Source organism: Dermacentor silvarum, chromosome 6 (genome assembly GCF_013339745.2).
Source record: "Dermacentor silvarum isolate Dsil-2018 chromosome 6, BIME_Dsil_1.4, whole genome shotgun sequence".
NCBI lineage: Eukaryota > Metazoa > Arthropoda > Arachnida > Ixodida > Ixodidae > Dermacentor > Dermacentor silvarum.
Window position 1 is genome coordinate 28910907 of NC_051159.1, and position 21023 is coordinate 28931929.

At 44.1% G+C, this 21023-nt stretch overlaps 2 protein-coding genes across 2 annotated transcripts in view; one reads left to right on the forward strand and one right to left on the reverse strand.

Annotated features, from left to right (window-relative positions):
* LOC119455354 (alpha-mannosidase 2C1) overlaps nt 1–14854 on the forward strand; it is a 135494-nt gene extending 120640 nt beyond the window's left edge. Inside the window, exons 17-18 of the mRNA XM_049668723.1 lie at nt 424–566; nt 10801–14854. Coding sequence (XP_049524680.1) covers nt 424–566; nt 10801–11094 — 437 coding nt within the window. The 3' untranslated portion in view covers nt 11095–14854. The remainder of the gene's footprint in view (nt 1–423; nt 567–10800) is intronic.
* Nucleotides 1–21023, reverse strand: part of LOC119455352 (cytoplasmic aconitate hydratase-like) — a 607544-nt gene that overhangs the window by 315502 nt on the left and 271019 nt on the right. The gene's annotated exons all lie outside the window — the stretch shown is intronic.

Genomic DNA, 21023 nt, shown 5'->3' on the forward strand with positions numbered 1-21023 from the left:
AGCAAGTGTCACTACGCGTGCTCGTGTGACAGCATGCGAATGACACTTGGGGTGAAGTGCACTCGCTCAAAGTACACTTAGGTTGTCCCGTGTGACAGGGGTATTAGGCATCCGTCGTACTTTCTAGTAGTCTGCAGCTCCACTTAACAAAAGGCTCGGTACAATTCGTGTGTGCACGTGTGTGCATGCGTGTACTCATGTTTCAACTCTTTATGCACTCACACAAAGCTTCGCTGTGTATAGATTTCAACTCGTTGGATCTGCTTCATTTTCTTTCTTGTCAGTTTCTTCTAATGGTGATGTTTGTGTGAAGCTTCTTTTTTTTTTATCTCTGCATATTCCGCTGTTTGATTTGTCTTCAGAAAGGCTAATAGTATGTGTATATATATGAAATTCCTTTTCCCATTTCCTTTAATGCTTCAGGGTCTTTCCAAGAAGCTGGAGTAATTCAGCAAGCGTATGAGCTGGGCTGTCCTCTCAAAATGGTTGTCTGCAATGCTGAATCAAAGCTTTCAGGGGTTCTGAGTTCACAGAAGTCACTGATGGAGTCAGCCTCATGGTTTCAGGTGAGTCTTGCTTTATGATGACTTATCTAATGCACCATTATAGCTGACATTATAGTCACATGATTCTTTTGAACATGCTCAGTCAGTCAGACATCTTTTTGGTGCTTCCAGGAAATCGCTGCCTGTAAGGTTCTACTGGCACTGCCAGTTTGTTAGGTTTCTCTCTCAAAGTGTCCATTAGCTTGGTCATTTTTTGGGTAGCTGCTGAGTGTGATAAGTGCGAAAAGTTTGTCAACAGCATGTCTTTCTCGCAACAAGCTGTGTGTTAGAAGAAAAATACAGCAGAGAAAACCTTGTACAAAACAATTGAACTGTGCGGTTAAATGACTATACCAGTCGTGTTAATCAAGATGATTTCCTTAATCTTTTGGTTGCTGTGCCCGAGTTTGGCTGCCTGTGTACGCTCTTGGCTGTGCCTGAATAAAGTCGTGTCACGGTTTCTGCTGACTACTTGCTTTTTCCGATATATAATTTTCTAATGTGAAACACCTGAGTAATGATGTGCCGTCTACAGGGGAGTTGGTTAAACTAAATTACCATGGCAGCTTTTGTTTGTATACAAGTGGCAATGCAATAAAGCTTATCTGTGGGTATTGCTTGCGTACAAGCCCATGTGGCTTAGAGTTCTTGTGTCCCTACAGAAGAAGCACAAGAAGCCCACACTGTCTGACACAAAAAGTGGGGAGCTTATGATGAACTTTCATTTGGAGGACTCTGACACAATTAAACCTCGATATAACGAACTTCAATATAACGAAATTCTCAATATAACAAAGTATTTAACTACGTATTAATAACTTGTCCATGGAACACCATGTATTTAGCACTTCAATATAACAAAGTGTGTTTATACACGGTTTCAATATAGCGGCATTTTACTGCCGCCGCAAAGAAACATTAAGACAATAAATGTAAACTTCTTTGGACTCAGATGATCAAATGGATGAAGTAAAAGCAGCTGCTTGCGATTGCACTTCTCAGATCGCGCACCGCCCGACGACGAGAGACCCTAAAGCAGAGCAGAGTCTTGTTCTGTATAAAGTCCAAGTGTGAAAAGATCGTATCGCGCTCTGCATGCACTGTATGCTTTGGGCGCGAGTGAGAGCGTGCAAGGGTGAGCCAAAAAGGATGGTGCTTTGATGAGCGCTGTCTTCTCATGAGAGCAAGGGGAAAGTGTGGGGAGTGAAGCTCGGTCGTGGTAACGCAAGCAAGCGCACGTGAGAGAGATCGGAAAGGGGGGAGGGGGACAGTTGGCGTTCATCTTTGGCAACAATTTCAGTTGGATTTTGTCCAGAAACAAAAGGACTAGTGTCATCCATGTAGAGTAGGAATAAGACATCATTGTTTATCTTAACAATATCATTTATGTAGATGTTGAAGAGCATTGGTCCTAAAATGCTTCCTTGAGGCATGCCACAAGAAATGGGTGTAGAAGAAGAAAAAAGCCGTCAGATCCCACGCCCTGTGCGAATCGATGTTATGCGAAGCAATGTGCGGGAGCCTACCAAGTTAACGAAACGACCATGAGAGCACCAAGACGTAGGCGGCTGTTTCATGACCTACATGACACGCATGTTATGACATTCATGTCATCAGTCCTCAGGAGTCCCTTTAGCTATGCCTTAAAAACCTCAAGGCGAAAGCCTTAGTCATGCTCATGTCTATGACTTCTGCCACCAGTCTTTAGCGTTTTCCTTCACTTAATACCAAATCCGAACCCATTCCATTGGTTTTTGAGTGTTAATCTTTTTTTCATTGAGTCATTTTCATTTTTGCTCAGTCATGCTCGTGACTATGACTTCAACCACCATCCTTTACTGTTTCCTTCACTTAGTGCCCACATCCGAACCCATTTCAGTGGTTTTTGAGTGTTAATCTTTTTTCTCTGAGTTATTTTCATTTTTTCTCAGTCATGGTCATGTTCTAACATCATCCTTTAGTGTTTCCTTCACTTGGTACCCACGTCCGAACCAATTTCAGTGATTTTTCAGTGTTAATCTTTTTTCACTGAGTCATCATTTTTGCTGAGTCATGATCATGACTATGATTTCCACCAGCATCCTTTAGTGTTTCCTTCACTTAGTACACACATCTGAACCCATTTCAGTGGTTTTTGAATCTTATTTTTCGCTGGGTCATTATCATGACCTACATGACATGCATGTCATGACATTTCATGACCTATCACTTATTTTGTCATACGCTCCTGTCATAATAGGCCAATTTTGGTACGTACCAAGTTAACGAGACGACCATGAGAGCACCAAGACATAGGCGGCTGTTTGATGACCTACATGACACGCATGTCATGACATGAATGTCATGGCATATCATTTAGGTTCGTCATATACTCTTGTCATAGTATGCCAATTTTGGTACGTACCAAGTTAACAAAACGACCATGAGAGCACAAAGACGTAGGCGGCTAGCTAGATAGATACTGTCAAAGTAGCACATGTTCGCCAAGAAATGCTTCGCATTTAAAACAGCAATTCAAATGCATTGTTTCTTCTCAGTCAGATATGAACTAAACAGTGAATTAGCTACACCACGTACCCCATAAGCACTTAACTTCCCCAGTAAAATGTAATGGTTTAGAACTTTAGAGTATCAAAGGCCTTGCTATAGTCAATGAAAACGCCTGGCGAAAGCTTTTTTTCTTCAATGTTCTTAATTATCAATTCTTTTTGAGCTAACAGCGCAGTCTGTGTAGCAGGGGTGCAACAGCTGCGCCAAATGCGCCATTTTGATACAATTTCGTATTTTTGCACTAAGCTGCGCCAAAACCGCGATATATTGCGAATATGTTGAAATTGCGCCACGCTGCGCCAAAACGCCCGACCAGCCGCGAAATTTCTCGGTTACGCTAGTTTTAGCAGGAAATAAAGACCGCGTTGGCAACTTGCAGCTTGACACGCCATCCAATCCAGTCCGATCCATTAGCGCAGACGAGATCCAAACTGGAGTGCCCAGACGAGACGTTGGCGTGTTTGGTGGTGGGCGCCGAACAATATTTTCGCTGCTGGTTGCAGTGCGGCGTGTTGTATATGCAGTATAATCTCGCGGAGTACGCGTTGCTTGCAGTAACGAAAGCAGTTCGCCATTGCCGCGTTGACTCAACAAGATCCTCGCTGTATCCGTGCACGCGGTCACAAGCAGAGCGGGTACGAATACTCCACGGGAAACTCACTTGTACGGTACAGCAAGCGACCTGGCACTGACGGCGTGAGCACTAGCAAGGGTTCTGTTCCATGCGGCAACAGGCACCGCGGTAATGAAACGGTGCCGATTTTCGCTGTACGCCACCGAAACGCCTAAAGATTGTCAAACAGTCGCTGCATGTTTCAACTGCAGCCGGAACGTCGTGACTTATCGTCAGAAAAAAAAAAGACCGAAAGGGAACCACTCGCGAAGAAATGCATGTGTACTTTCCACATGTCTGGCAGAAAAAGTTGCATGCAGTGCACTGCTGGGGCGCGATCGAGATCGTTGTTCGGAGCGCGCGTTCAATTTCGCCGGACGTGGCCTAGGTCAACCGTGCACGGCAAAACTGAACGCGCGCTCCGAACAACAATTTCCGATCGCACCCTTGCCCTCACCTACGCTGCTAATGTGAATTACTGTGTATACTTGCGTAATGGACGCACTTTTTTTTCCCCCACAAATCCAATGCAAAGTTGGGGGGTGCGTTTATTATGTGGGGTAAATTTTCTGGCATTTTATGAGTAAGCGTTTTTTGTGAAACTGCTCCAAATTTGGGATTTAGTGCTCAAAAATGGTTTTTTTTTTTTCCCATAACCTGCTCCAAAAGCAAGATATTCCTGCGCCAAAAATTGCTCCAAATCCTATTTTGGCTGTTGCACCACTGGTGTAGATTTACCGCGTTGAAAACCATGCTGATAATCTGAATGTATGTGTTTGTTAAAGAAGCTATTTACGCGGTAGAATATTATTTTCTCTAATCCCTTAGAGAATACAGGTATTATTGAAATTGGTCGGTAATTATTAGCATCATTAATATCTCCACTTTTAGATATAACAGAAACTTTTGAGATTGAGATTTTCATGAGATTTGGGAAACAGCCACACTGAAAGACTAGATTAAACACGTAAGCTAGACAAGGAGAAAGCAGGTCAATTACGTGCTTAATCGCTTCTACCTGAAATCCATCGACATCGATGGCTTTACTGTTTTTTAGGGAAAGAAATGTGCGTACTATTTCTGCTTCATCTGTGGGTATGAGAAAAATTGTATCAGTATTATAATAAGTAGTAGTAGTAGTAGTAGTAGATTCAGCCAAAAATTACAGGCCGAGCATATCAACTGCCTTATCAACCGCCTGTGCGGCAAGTCTACGCTGTTCTTCTTCCCCTTCAGCGCCAAGCCAGTTGGGCCAGGTGGTGATGGAAAGGGAAAGGGGAGGATAGGAATGCTATTTTGCTGAGAAGTTGGGCAGTAGAAAAGGCAATGAGATAAGTCCGCATATTTAGAGGGGCAGTTGGGACAGCTGGGGTCAAATCGATAGCGATAGAGAAACAGACGGGAGGGGGTAACCAGTGCATTCATTTGGACTTGCCGCAAAAGGCGAACCTCTGGCACAGTGAGTGATGGATGAGGGGGAGGGTAGAGGCGCTTGTCGAGACGGAGCTGGAGGTAGACTTCCTTGATGGTGCGGCGCAGGGAGAGTCTCCCACCGTCCTCCGAGGGCTTGGGCCAGGGGATCAACGGTGCCCGGTTAGAAGCGTCACGGGTGAGCTGATGGGCCAGCTCATTGCCGTCAATTCCTGAATGCCCAGGGACCCAGCGAAGGAAAACGGTGGAAGGCTGCAGTGTGGAGACCGCTCGTTCGACCTCCTGTTAGAGTGAATGGGGTAGTGTGCGGTTCTGTATGTAGTGAATGGTGGCTTGGGAATTGGAGTATATTAATTGTGTACTCTGGGAGAGAGGGAAGGGAGGGAAATGATTGTAGGGCATGGGCAATGGCAAGGACCTCGAGAGAGAGTGCATTCGGAGCGTATAGGAACAACCCGCTGGTGTGGGTTTCAGGGGCTGGGAGGTGGGGATGGTAGATAGCGTAGCCACAGGAACCTCGAGGAGCCACGAAAGAGGCATCCGTGTAGGCTACTCCTTGGGTAGTAAAGGGGGGGATATGGTGCTGCGCTGCCGTGTGAAGACGGCCGGCATGCAAGACGGGGGACATATTGGACAGGAATGGGAGGATACGAAGGTTGGGAGCCGGGGTAGATATAGGAGAGGTAAATGTGGAAAGGGGAATGGGAGATATACCCACCTGGGCCAGTAACCACTAACCCTGACGGGTAAGGGAAAGCCAGGCAAACTGGGAGTCACGGTGGAGAAAGAGAAGAGAAAACTGAGAGGATGGAAGAGGCCTGTGGCAAAGAGCTTAGCGATCGAGGTAGTAATACGGAGCTTGAGAGCTGTCTTGTAGAGGCCTAAAAGGGCGGTTTCAGGGGTGTTAAGTTGAGTGTCCGTGAAGGAAACGTAAGGTACAAAGTACAGGAACTTGTTGAGGGCGAGCGCATGGGCGACGCGGCACGCGTGAGCCTCATGCAGGCCTGAGCGCCGAGTGACCACACGCCGCAGGAGGTGAGTTACTGAGTGACAGGTCGTGACAGCGTGGTGGAGGGCATGCACATTCTTGGCTGCATGCAAAGGGAAGCCAAGAACTTTGCATTGGGGGACGATAGGAATGGGAGAGCCAGAAAGATGGAGGCAGATGAGGGCGTTGTGGGAGCGCTGATATGCGGAGTGGTTGAGAAGGAGAAGCTCGGATTTCTCCGGAGCAGGCGACACGCCAGTAGTGGTGAGAAAGGAGCCAATGAGATCTAGCCCACGTTGCAGGGTGTCCTGTGCGTGACCGGGAGAGCCAGACGAACACCAGAGAGTGATGTCGTTGGCATAAGAGATGTGGTGGAGGTCAGGAATTTCGTCTAGTTGGGAGGCGAGAGGGGTCATAGCAATATTGAAAAGGGTAGAAGAACAGCACCTTGAGGAGTGCCACGGGTGAGGACGTGGGGGTCGGAGAGATGAGTGTCAACTCGAAAGCGATCCACTCGGTTAGAGAGGAAGGAGCGGAGATAAGAGTACAAGCGGTTGCCGCATCCCAGGGAGGAAAGTTGAGACAGGATGTGGTCGTGGCACACACCGTCGAAGGCCTTGCGAACATCAACAGTCACAAGAGCGCAGATCTGGCTGGCAGTGGGTGAGAGGAAGGTATGCTGGAGGATCAGGAACATGTCCTGTGCACAGACGCGGCTGTCGGAAGCCGATAAGAGAATGGGGGAAGAACTCTCTCGCCTCAAGAAAATCAAAGAGGCGAGTCAGAGCCATTCGCTCAAGGGTCTTGCCAACGCACGACGTCAGGGAAATAGGGCGAAGGTTAGAGAGGGAGGGAGGTTTGCCCGGCTTCGGAATCATAGAAATGAGGGAGGATGTCCAGGAGCTCGGCAGGCAGCCACTGTCCCAGCCCTTATTGAAGGTCTGGAGAAGGAATTCCTTGGCGTGCTCAGGAAGGTTGCGGAGTGTAGTGTATGTTACGGCGTCTTCACTGGGAGCGGAGCGAGTAGCATTAGAAGCCAGGGCAGCTTCGAGCTCCCGGAGAGTGAAAGGGCAGTCCAGGTCTGGGTTAGGATCGCCCAAATGGGCTGGGTAGGAAGGTGTAAGAGGGGGCGGGAGATATAGAGAGGTGAGTTTGTCAAAGACCTTGGAGGGAGTCCCCTGAGTGAGAGCTTTGGCTAAAGTGGGAGCAAGGGCAGGCTTAGTACCTAAGAGAGATTTAAAAAGAGACCATGTGGATCGCGAGGGCAATGCGGAGTCGAGGCCGTCGCAAAGCGCACTTCAACGAGCATGCTTGAGGGATGCGCCATGGGACGACTATCTCGGCCCGCAGAGCAGCAGTCCGAGAGGAAATTTGAGCATATTGAGGCTGGGAGCGGAAGGAGCGTTGGAGATGTTCACGGCGACACCATAAACGGAGAAAGTGGGGATCCGGGTCTGGGATCGGGTGACGTGAGCGAACACCGCGGCTACTGGACGACACCGCTGCGGAGATGCACGACGTCCAGTCGTCGTAAGATTCAAAGGACGCGGAAAGAAGATTAGTGCGAAATGCCTGCCAGTCAGTGTGGTGCCAGCGAGGGATGGGGGAAAGAGAGGTGATAATATGAATGAGAAAGTGGTCGCTGAGAACGGTTTCGGCTGTGACCTGCCAGTGAAAGGAAAGGGCGCCCTCAGAGAAAGTGAGGTCGGGTGTCGTGGAGCGCTGTGAGACAGTGCTCACTCGAGTAGCGGAACCAGGACTATTAAGAAGGGTGAGGTGGCGTTCCTGGGCAAGGACGATGGAGAAGGCGCCCGGGTTAGAGGGTCTGGGGGTAGCCCCAGAGTGTGTGAGGGGCGTTAAAGTCGCCCCCAAGGAGGAGATGGGTGGTGGGTGGAAGAGAATGAAGGAACTTGCCCAGGACAGTCAATAAATGGCATGTGACAGGGGGATTGTAGAAAGATATAAGGGCGAGTGAGATGCGAGACGAAGGTTGGTAATAGACCACACCAACTAAATATTTAAGAAGGCTAGAGGGGATGTCAAGTGGCTAGACGAGGACGTCATTGCGTACATAAACGGACGCAAGCGGCGTCCCCGTCGTGGCGTCTTGCCAGTTGGTAGACGCTTCTCAAGCAAAAATGGTGATGGAGCGCGAATGCAAACAAACGAAGCCGGTGCGAGGGCCCACGTGTTGCCATTAGGCCAATAGCGACGCGGCGTCAGCCTCGCCAGGGCGCATGAGGAGGAGGTGGCATTCTTTAGAGCATGTTGCTACTTTACGAAGTTTGAGGTGCTTTAATGAGACCAAGATGACAGCGCTCACTTGCGCCGCTCCAGAGACATTGTGATTTGAAACCACCGTTGTTGTTTTTTTTATTTCTGTGAAATTTTTCGCCACCTTGGCTGATACTACAAATTTTTAGCGCACTTCTACATGGTTTTCACTGAACATATTTCAGAATAAGATGAAAAAGAATTTATATAGAAATTTGAAATGGTGATTTTCATAAAATGAATTTTTTTTTGCCATTTTTGCAATGCGAAAGCCACATCCCTGCTTCAGTGATAAGATACAGTTGAACAAGGAACGTTGCTCGACATTCCTAATATGTGTTTTATAATTTGAATTTGGTCACGTCACTTGGCATGAATCATACAGTGTTGCTGATGACAGCAGCTGCCAGAGTTTATGGGGTAAAACATTAAACTAAACTGCTTTTTCACTGTCACCAGTAAAGTGGTAAGTAAGTTCTGGTTATTGACATCTTGGTCTACACAGGTGATACTGCATGGGTATGCTGGTGATGTAGATGCAATAAAAACTGGTGGTCATTGTGCCATCCTTTGTGCCATGCATGCTGACAACAGCTATCTACTAAATGGCTGTCATCATCACCAGGTTTGTCATCATTATTGCCACTGCTGCCATTGTCCCTCGTTTGTTCCCCATTATCCACGTCAGCGACCTCAGTCTGCTGCTGGGCTTGTAGTCACGGGTTTGATTCCCAGCAGCAATGACTGCATTCCGAGATGAAAGTGAAATGCAAAAGCGCTTCTGTGCCGAGTATAAGGTGTGCATTATAAGGAACTCCAGGTGGTCTAAAATCAATCTGGAGCCCCTCCACCATGGCACCTCTCGTAGCCTCTGTGTTTTAATGCAATTAACATTCTTTTGAAACATAACTCACTTTTATGTAGGTTCGTCCCTATTTAATCTTTTTCATGCCAACTTGGGCCATCGGGCATGTGCAAGAACTCTGCACAGAAGTGAGCAATGTGACAGTGTGACATTACTTCCATGCTAATTGCATTAACGTCCACATTCATTGTGAGATGTGTTCTGCTGGTACTTTTGGGAAAATCATTTCAATCAATGAAATCTCTCCTCTTGCCTTTTGGGGTACTGTATTTACTCGAATACGAGTCAGTAATGGAACGTCTTAATTAAAAACGAGATGAAAAAAAATTTACATAGCCTCGGGGCATAACATAACGCAACCGCGATTGTAACGGGGGGGTGGTCGGCTTTCTACTCACACAAACTTAAAAAAAATAAAACCATGAATATATATAATGCGAGATATATGGAAAAATAAATGCTACCTTTATTCAAGGAATGACAATTCCTTGAATAAAGCGAAATAACAAGCGCACGATTTTGCATGCCGTGCATGACAACATCTGACTAGCAGTATGATGAGTCACTGCCACACGAGCACTGAGGCGGACCAAAGAGTCCAATCCCACGTTGGAACCCAGTAGAAAATGGCCGATAGTTTTGCTTTCTGTGCGTGTGGCTGCACGATGTGGGAACAAGTAGACAAAACAGAAGTATGTCCTTATTGCTACTGCATGGAGTAAAACAAAGACTCGCAGACATTTGGTTTGTAGGTTTTATTATACCTCTAAAGTTTAAATCATCTAGTGAAGCAACTGATGGAACAAGTAACTGCTGAAGCCTTGACTAATTTTTGAAGTCGCGTGTCGTGGTGAGTGACATTTCAGCAATGCAGATTATGTAGGCGCACTTGTGCGTCTGAGTAGGGTGTGTGGCGTTAGGTTAGAAATTTCAACTCGCGGCGTGCTGCGGTGTAATGCCTTGCAGATGTGATCGTCAGCGTGCATTGTATACACTGCACTTGTCTGTTTAAAATATCCAAACCTGGTGAGGGCCGTACCAGGCCTCACTGAGGTCCACAGAGCCCTTCCAACCATTCTTGCATAGAGGGCCTCCCCCTGGCCCCGCTATTCGTGAATTGTCTACATCAAGCTTCCAAGCCGCAGTTGAGTTACCCAACTGCTCAGCCATCCAAATTGCTCATCTCTTGAAGTGAGTGTCATACCGAATGCGCTGCATTGCCATTGTCGCGAATGAAGGGAGTCAAAGCGTGAAAGGCCACAGAGTACTGCAGCACTGTAACCATAAAAAATAAGCTTTGCCTTTGGACGACTTGTCCATAGATTGGATCGAGACCTAAAGGTACAGGTTGCCCATGTAATGCTAAAAACCATGGAATTTAGAATATTTGTTTTAAAATCGTCAATTTTTATATTATTCGAATGTAACCCGATAATTGTCTTCAAGCAATGAAAATCATGAAATAAACTCTCGTTTAAATCGAATAGATATGGTAAGTGTGCTGCTGTGATATGAATTGTCACTGCTCTGACAGGTGTCCTGTCCAGCAGTGGTGTTGGAGACTGTGAAACGATCTGAGCATCACCATGATGCCCTAGTCCTTCGCTTTTATGAGGCGTACGGTGGAGAAGCGACATCAGCTGTCACCACGTTCCTGCCTGTTGCCAGGGCAGTTGTGTGCACTGCTCTCGAAGACGAAGGCACCGAGCTGCTCCTCAGCGGGGGAACAATCCAGCTTGTCCTCAAGCCCTTTCAGGTTGTCTCTGTGCTGGTATTCCTGAAGTCCTCACCAAGTGAGTTGCATGTGCTTCGGGGTCAGCCCCATTGAGAGTCAGTGCATCTAATTTCTTTTGAAGTACTCTGTGTATTTAAGTTGAAACGTTGCAACTAAACGATAATAAAGAAGTGACTGTGCACTGCATGTCCTCCTTGAGTTGTGACTATGCAGCTCAGTACTTTAAAGACTAGCCCTTACCAAGATAATGCTTTTTTTACACATGCTCACCGATGGACTGAGTTTTTATATGCAGTGTCTGGTTCACACAAGGGAGAGCACAATATTTCAGAGTGTTATGTGATCAGGTTACACTCCATTTCAGTGATTCTCTGCAGTGATAGCAACGCTGCCAGAATCTTCAGCAGGGTCTCAGCGTGTAGTATACATTTACGCTGTGTTGCCTGCTCACCTTCTCTCAATGCCTTGCCATGGTATACCTGCCTGCTTATTGATAAAAAAAAATAGAGAGACAGCATGATTGCATTGCTACAAGCATTATCTGCTTAGTTGAAAAGAGCATTACCAGCGAAAATAATGCAGCCAGTAATGAGAAGAATGTGATCATGTTAAAGCAACTCTTACATAGTTTTTATGACACAATATTGCCAGAGTACATGTATTCACATGCAATCGAGGTGCAATCTTAAGTGTAAATATAGGTTCATAGGGTATTTGTGAAATAATTCATAACTGGAAATGTTCTTTTATCACACTATTTCGGAATTCTACCACTTCCCTTTGAATTCCTTCGAGGCTTCAAGCCTAGAGAGCACTAATAAATAATAAAACAAAAGCTATATATATATGTGTGTGTATCACGGAAATGTTCTTTTGGGTAATATGAGACAAAACAAAAGTCTGTCCTACCATTCATTTGTTGCTAGCACTACAAATAAATTATTGTGAACATGTGTGGCAAATGGTGCTTTCTGACACCAACTTAGTGCCTAGAAGGAAATAGTGGAACTATGTGTCTTGAGATTAGGGTTTGTGATAACAGCGTTGAAGTTTTGGAAACCACACTGGCTTTTAGTAATTTCAGCCGATTTACTGCTTTTGTGTCGATTTTACAACCTTATGAAAACAGAAAGTATAGTTTGGCATCACTTTTTATTTCACATGCGGTTAAAGAAACATATCCAAATTCAATTAGATATTGTTGATACAGTGCCGAAAAAACATGTTCTGGCGCTACTGTCTTTGTAAACGTGTGTAATGTGACACTTTGTAAGGAACAAATGCATATGTTGTCATGATTATTTGTTTCAGCAAATGCAGATAATGGATGTTCTGTGTGCCTCGTAGCTTTGACAGCATTGAAGGGGACCCCTGAGACCCCTTAGTGTGAAAGGTGCTTGGGTGTAGGAAAATTGAAGGCAGAGTCTAGCGCAGTTCGACGTAGTGGGTGTCGAATTAGTCATTTGCGTGGTTCTTTAGTTGTTCTTTCAATCCTGCTCTTAAAAAGCTGGGCTGTTGCTAACAGCTTGGCTGCAAAATGTTTAGTTTTTTTGTTCATCATTCTGTAAAGAACAAAGATTGTAGGGTAGCAGAGTGTCATTGTAAATTAAGGCATTGAAAGGGTGTCAAACGCTTCACTTTCAAACAGTAAAAACACTCACTCACGGACAGGGTGAATGCTACTGCATTGTAGAAAGAGAGAGAGATAAACGGGGCAGGAAAGGCAGGGAGGTTAACCGGAAGAAATTCTGGTTTGCTACCCTGGACTGGGGGAAGGGTAAGGGGGAAGTGAAAGAAGGAATAGTGGAGAGAAAAAGCAACGGCACGAAAAATAAAAGACGAGGTTGGGAACGTCCGCGAGAACTAGTCTCTCTAATAGGCCACTCGAACGAAAAAAATTAGAGTGCCTTGACTGACTTGTGGTGTGACGACTATGTAGGCCGGCATTCCAGGCCTGTCTGCTCGAAAGCGGCTGGTCTTCAAGATGGGCCGGCGCGTTTGCTAGTTACTGCCTGTGTGCGCTGTATTGGGGACAACTGCATTGTAACAGATAATAGAGCCTTGCAGATAACAGCGTAACAGTGTTAACAGTGAAAATCAGGCGTTTGTCCCCTATGTCTTTAACCTGTGTCACTTTTATGCACTAGTAAACATGCATTTCAACAGCAACCTAGTAACTAGCCCTTGGTGCTTCCTAATAGTTTCATGCATATGCTCTTGTTTTACTATGCTGTGACTCAACTATGATATGAAGAAGTTGGTGCTTGCTATGTGTTTGATATGAAGAAGCAGGTGTTTGCGATTACAGTCGAACCTGGATATATCGAATCTCAAGGTGATCACAGAAATGTTCGATATATAGGTAATTCGATATATAAAATAAAAATTGTATACAAAAGTTTTCAAGGGAATTTTACTGCTGTTCATTATACACAGTAATTCGTTGTGTGTGGGTTCGATATATCCAGGTTCAACTGTATAATAATTTCTCACCTGATCAGTGCTTGACTGAAGCTCTAAGCTGCATTGCAAGCTGAGTTGCAACAAGTGCAACGTAACAAGCAAATGACATAGTTGCAAGAGATCTGTTGTCAAGACACCAGACACAGTGCACATTCACATAATTTCAAAAGCTAAAAAGCTATGCTGAATTTGTATTTCTGGCACTGCTTCATATGTGTACTATATTTGATGGCTTCAAGAAAGCAAGTTTTTTTTTTTTTTTTAGACAAGTTGGAAGTTTATACACTATAGCTTTTAAACACGAATTCTTTTTCTTTAAACCCATTTCTGACACTGTGATGTTTTCATTCCTATTGCTCTTTACTCAAGTACATAGTCTATTGACCACTTGTGTAAAGAGCAACCTACTGTAATGAGTGAAAAATCAATTGCAACAGCACATTTTTTTAACTTAAGCACATATGGGTCTTGTTCATCTGTGTGCCATCAAGAATCCTATTTTAACAGTAGGTGTGAAAATTATGCCAAGTGTACGGAGTATTTTCCTTTGTTAGATGTGCTCTATATGATTTGCACCATTTTGAGGCTTGGAAGTTTTTAAGGGCATTTATGGCCTGGCTAGTTTCTGAGTGTTTTGAGTATGTTGCATTTTTCTCATGTACATTGCTGCGGTGTGAAGCATGTGGTCACCATGGCCAGTGTATGGGTGACCATTCATTCCAGTCATGTACTGCACACAAAAGCTAAAATAAGCTACAACTGAATTGTTTCCGTGCCTGTTTGTACTTGGCATGCTATAGCATTTATTTAGCATTTGTTGCAACTGTAGAACTCGCAGAAACAGATGCATTGAATTTATTATCTGCTCAGGTTTGCAGTAGAAGTAATCGAGTGATAGAAAATGTGCCAAAACAAAGTCTCAATATTTTAAGAATGGTGGATGTTGTTTGGTCAAAGCAAGGCATGACATAGAAAAAAAATGTTTATCCATAGTTTGTGGTGCTAGAACAAAAAATGTTTATCCATAGTTTGTGGTGCTAGAACTCTACTAGGTAAGTCAGAGGGAGGACTGGAAAAGATGAGATGTAGAAATCTTAAATTAAGTAATGATATCAAAACCATTTCAGCAATTGATTTCAGGCAGAGGCAAAGATAAGGGCGAGGCTTGGAGTCAGTGTTACATGACGCACGCAATAAAGTATTGGGGCTCTGCAAAGCTTTGTCTTGAGGCTCGTGAAGAAGGCCATTCTACGTATAAATGTGATTTCACATGGCTACAGTGGGCAGATCTGCTTCTTGAGGCAAAGTCTGGTTGATTGTGCATATGCTTTGTAATTGTGCTTGAGTAGTCACTATAGTACTGTGAATAAAGTGCATATTTCCATGTGCATCTTTTGTCACTTCTTTATCTGCCAATGTATACATTGGTGTAAGCACGCTGTTCCACCCAAGCCTCTTGTCATTGTCATTCTGAACGTTGATTCTATGCTTGCAGTAAGTTCTGGAAAGGATATGGGAACCTGCATCAGTGCTTCAGTGGCTGTGGCATTTGGCTGTGGATTTGATTCCCAGTCACGGTTGATGCATTATTATGGGGACAGAACGCAAAAACATTCTTGTGCTGCGCAGTGAGTCCACATTAAGCAACACCAAAGAGACAAAATTAGTCCACAGCCTCCCACCATATCATGTCATAGCCAAGCTCTGGATTTGTCACTCATAAAATCTCATCAACTATACTAATTGAAACAGTGAAGACTGGTTAGTGCTGAATGCACAAAGATGCACTGTGGATGGAGTTGTGCTTTGGAAGTTCGCTTCATGAATAGCTCACGTTTTCTATTTAATTGACCCTGTTTATGCACCATCAGTGTTGCGCCTATGTTCTTGCATACAAAATGATAAGCCTGGCCACCACAGTCTTATTTTATTGCTTATAACATTGCAAGCTTCTATCCCAGCATCGAGCAACTGAGGAACAAATAAATCAACAATAATACATAAATCATGAAGTAAAACAAATTATTAGCAGCGAAAAATACTATCATTATATACAGTTCTAAGACAGAAAATGTGCTAGCAAATGCTCATGGAAGACATCATGGTTAGTGATTGTAACAATGTCTAAGAGTGTGAAGTTGAACTAGTTGGTTGAGCAGAGTCATTCTGAAGAAAGCAGCGCTGACTACAGAGTCACAGAAACACAGCATGGACATTGACCATCAACTCGTAATTTATTCACAAGAAGGAATATGAACATGAAAAAGGTAAGCAAATATAAGTGATAGCTTACTCCACATTTCTATGAGGAATTGGGTAACAAAATGAAGAATGAAAAGGAAAGTGTACGGTTGTTTGATTGACAACCACGCTTATAAAAACATAAACACAGATAGCAGGCAACTCTTGTAACAGCAGAAGAACCAACCAGACGACAAAAGTGAATGTGATAGTAGCAAAAAAATAAATGGTGGCAAGGTGCACAAAACCCAAACAAGAGCTAGTTGTCAAGATAGTATGTGATCTCTTTGTTACACCCGTCAAACATCTAGTATAATTGATCCATATATGCATACCTGCCAACCTTTAGATTTTTTTGTAAAATACCTGATCTGTAGCCGTTGTTTATTATTGTTCTATTGACACAAATAATTTTATGGTTTTTCATTCTTGGCCAATTTAGGGCAGAAGTCATTTCAAAAGAATACGAATGCAGTCGACTGCCTAATAAAGGCAAGGAAGAACACTGACAGCAAGGTTTTTCGAATTCAAAACGAGGCAGATCTGAGAATTCACTAACCATGCGTAATAGCACTTCTTCCAACATGGCTTACATTGAATCAAACGAACTAGCATCATCATTGTCAAATTCAAGCTGCTCAGCTATCCATTTCAATGCAAGAAATCTAAAAAAAAACACTATGATGAATTTCACCTGCTGTTATCATTGATCAAAGGTTCCTTTTCACTGGTTTGTGTCACAACTTGTGATCCGCTGCTTGGCGCTGGACTTCCAGAGGCAATGGCAAGTTGTGACAAATAAGGTTGCAATGCCTGCTCGACCATTCTGTTGGAGAACAGGTGAGTCTTCAGTGATTTGAGTGCCTGGCAGCTCCAGTAATAACGGCAAACGAAAATTCCAAATGAGGTCCTGAGGTGCACTCAATAGTTCACAGTAAAAAAAAAAAAATTAAGAACCGTTACAACACTTTTGGCACAACCGAAACGAAGACAAAACACTGCAAATGCTAAAAAAAGAAAGAAATTAATATGCACATAGTCGTCGGTTTCAGTGGAACAAACACTTGCTTATCTAATTCTCCAGAAAAAATGGGTGTCCATATGAATATTTACAACCATGCTTATGAGTACAATTTGAACACCCTCCTAAATGTTGGGGTTAGTTTTATTTCTTGCAATAGGATGTGTGCCAAAGAATGATTAATAATGTTTCAACAGAAGTGTTTGAGTGCCACCACACAATTCTAATTGTAGGTGTAATCAATTTTAAACATCTTAGAAGAATGTATAAGACAAAATGGCTATTGAAAGATCAGAATGAATTTGTAAATGAACACATTTTTAATTGTAATCAGTTTTGAAAGTGAAGCATCTGCACTTTTTAAAAATATGGTAATATATATACAGCGTGAACAGTAAATTTTTGCAATTTGTATATAACATGAATACTATTTTGTACTATTGAAGTGCATACAGACGAGGATGTAAGAAGGCACATGAAAGACACAGTGCCGTATCTGTGTCTTTCATGTGAATCCTCGTCTGTAAGCGCTACAAAAGTACTCCAAGATGCCATACCAACAAGCCCGCATCGCAACACTAGGTGAATACTATGCTGTGTTAAACTTCATAATAATCACAAATGAACACGAGAGGACAATACTGAAATAGGCTCTCAGTAAGTATACTGCAGTGTTTTAACGTTCTTCTTACCAAAGTAAAGTTCTTACAAACTTTACTGAAAAGTACCAGAAATGTTCACAATGTTGTGCTGAAAACATAAAAAGAATTTTAAAAATGTGAAATGTGGAAAATGATTCACTTTTAATTTCCTATTGCTCATGAAATTTTGAATGTTCTAAATCATTTCGCTACAAAAAGCTTTCTCCCTCGTGAAAAGTGACTCATTCTGACAGGTACCACAGAGATTGGATGGAATGTCACATTCTGTGGGGTTTGGGGCAGCAAACCTCCAGCATATGTGTAGAGACATTATAAATAAGAGCTACTATTGCCAACATTTCTGCTGCAGTCAGCCGTCAAACGACAGAAGAAATTCGTGGGTCGCAACATTCATATGGGGACGGATTAACAGTGAAACTGTTTAGGCTGCATACATGGGCTGCATACATTATGAAATCATCAATTTTTTTTTTTCATGCGACACCACACTATGCCAACACAAGCGCTGCCGCGGTCACCGCACCTCACTGCATCTGCCGCAACCGCTGCTGCAGCTGTGCCGGCACCTCCGACAAGCCGGACCCTATAAACACAGAAGCGCAGGTCAAGTGCACAGGCGCTGTCACCACACTCTTTCCCCCTCTTCCCTGATTTGATGTCGTCTTAAGACTCACTGCTTACTAATACCATCCAAATAATTATTTGAAAGTGCAACAGAGTCACGAGACCGACGTCGTCTGTGCAAGGGCTCAGCTACCGGAACACCTGCCGTCCTCACGATCACGAGGTGCTGACACCTCTGTGGGCTCGTTAAAAAAATTCTGCAGAAACCATCAACGACGATTGTCTATGTGAGCAAACAGCCAAACACTTCTGTAAAGCTGTTCGCTTCAATAAGGGACCCTGAAGCGATTTTGTATAAACTTACTGAATCGTTAGGATAGGTAACTCTGATGATTAAGTGACACAATTAAGAGCTCCACGTAAATCAAGTAATTATAACGTCTTAAAAATGTACAACGCTACCAATCACAGTGGCGCTGCTCCCCTGAGTTTTCAGACGCTCCACCCTAGTTGACGCGTGTTGCCCATCTGATGTCATTTGGACGAGCTATCCGATTGGCTACCCTCACTCACCGATAATTTTTCCAACTTTATGGTCAACAAATGTTCGTAATAGTTCGAATGTCAGTTAAATTGTTCCTATAAAAAGGTTTGTATCCGCGTGCTTGCATGTGTGTGCATGTTAAAGAACCCCAAGTGGTCAAAATTAATCTGGAGCCATCCACTATGGCCTGCCTCATAATCAGAACTGGTTTTGGCACGTAAAACCCCAGAAAGAAGAATAGGATACACAACAATTTACCTCTACACTCGAGCACTTCCGGCACACAGCAATTAAGTGTCGTCTGCTTGTGTTACAACGTGCTCCATGTTGACGAGAGCTGTGCAGTTAGTGTTGGTCTCAATCTTTCTTTCGCGAGCACCATGGTTTGCCCTTGTTGCATTGTGGGCTTCAAACGTAGTGATCGGCGATATGTCAAGCTGCGACATCATGTCCCTCTGCAAGGCAACATGCGAGCGGTGTGGCTGCAGCACATTGGGCTGTCGGTATCCAATTGGCGCCAGCGTGTGTGGCTGTGACTTTACGGCAGAGGATTACTATTATAAAAAAGATTTGAGTCTCTTTTCAGTTCAAATCCAGCGCTAATGCAGCTCCACTAGTGTGGAACCTGGGAAAGTGTGAAGCAGTGATGTGCCGGTGCTGGAGTAGTGCTGCGCTAGTGCAATGGTAAACTCGGCGGTAATGCAGTTCCATTCAACGTGAAAGCTGGGGAAGTGCGGAGCATTGATTCGTCGGTGTTTCCTTTGCATTTTCCTCGTGTTTCTCTTGTTTTTTCCTGTGTTTATCTTGTCTTTAGCAATCCATCATCCATTTTGAAACCTGTGCTAAGGCATAACTGGTGGGAAACTGCCATGCAGATGGAGCCAAATCACCACGCACATGGAGCCAAAGCCTTTGCTGATGATAGTTAGAAGCTATTTTAATGGATTTCCATTAATTAATGCGCTTAATGATTGATTATTCCTGTCTTTTAAATTATTCTGAATCATGGTAGTTTAATTTCAACTGGTTTTGATCAATTCTGCACTTGTTTTGAACCTGTTTTGAGCACTTGTTTTCGAGTGTGATCATATGGTAGACGCTGATGCCAACAGCCCAGGCCCCTAAAGTGCTTCACACTTAATAGAGAGTTTTAGAGTGCCCGGTATTCGGGTAAATGCAAACGCAAGTGGACTTTGCTTGGGCGTTTTACCGGATGAGCGGAGGCACAAATGTGAACGTCCTGCACAGACAGCCACCTTGTCACGCGGAGCTCAACCAGACAGAGCTAATATAGCAGCAACCAAGTGTGTTCTACTTTGCTGCTGGTGTAAATTTTAAGCAGGAGTGCAATCGGGAACATGTTGTCTATTTAAATGTTTGAAATGCTTTAAACTTGGTTACAGCAATAGTAGCTCTGTGTCACAGCGGGGCTAGAGGGACGACGCGTGCACTCTTTCTTATGGGATGCACGCCCGACAAGGGAACAATAGGGTGCATTCTTGACGGCTAGTTGCCCCGCTCGCCAAGTGGGAGCGCTTTGACCCAACCCTACCTCTTCTCAGTTGATGCCTTGCCTCTGACCGGTAAGACCGGGTTCACTGCACGTGTTTTGGAGGTACCGCACACATTCGTACTGCTTCCACATTCGTACTGCTTCCACATTCCACCAAGTACTATAGTGGTTTTAGGGTTTAATTTGTATAATTTTCTCAATTGATTGCTGATTGTGTAGTTTAAATTTTTCAGGGTGGTTCAGGTTACATTTGTGCATGTGGACTGATCGGCATCCAAATGGTGTACTGTTGCATGTCCTTTTGCCGCTTGCGCTCTGGGAAAAGCCCAGGTGTGTCATTTTATCAATTTCCAAGTGATGGAGAGTTGTGTGCCAAATGGCAAAAAAACATTTCAAGAAAGGATTTCCCTATCAACAATAAGTCGCCATCTACGGTCGTGCATAGCCAGCACTTTCTTCCGACTGACTACACTCCAGAGTGCCGAATCAAAAAACTTTTGCCTGGCAGTGTGCCCACCATTTTCGAGGGCTATCCGATCTACCTGGTCCCTCCTGAGAAAAAGCCTCGCAAGGGACCTTCTGCTTGGGTTGTTGTTCCAGCCCCAAAACAAACCATGCGGAAAGCTGAGCCACTTGAATCACTGCCTGTGGAATGCAATCTGCCAGGCTGTCTATGAAGACACTAAAAGCGTGAGCACACAAACCACGAACAACAATGGCCAGCGAGCAAGCCGGTACCTCTCTATCATCTCAAAGCTTCACTTTCAAGTTTCGTACCACCGTTCCAAGAGCCAGAAGTTACTGTAAAAACTCGGGACAGAAGAACAATGCACTGAATTCCATCGCAAAAGCAAACATCATGCTTCGGTTGGGAGAATCGTGGCAGACTCACAGAATGCAGACAAAAAGGCCATATTCCTGCTGCACCAAATAGAGCGAAAGGAAAAGCAACATCAGAGATACCCTGCTGTTATTATTTTACGGAGCAGCTAACTGGAAAAGACCTTTTTCAAT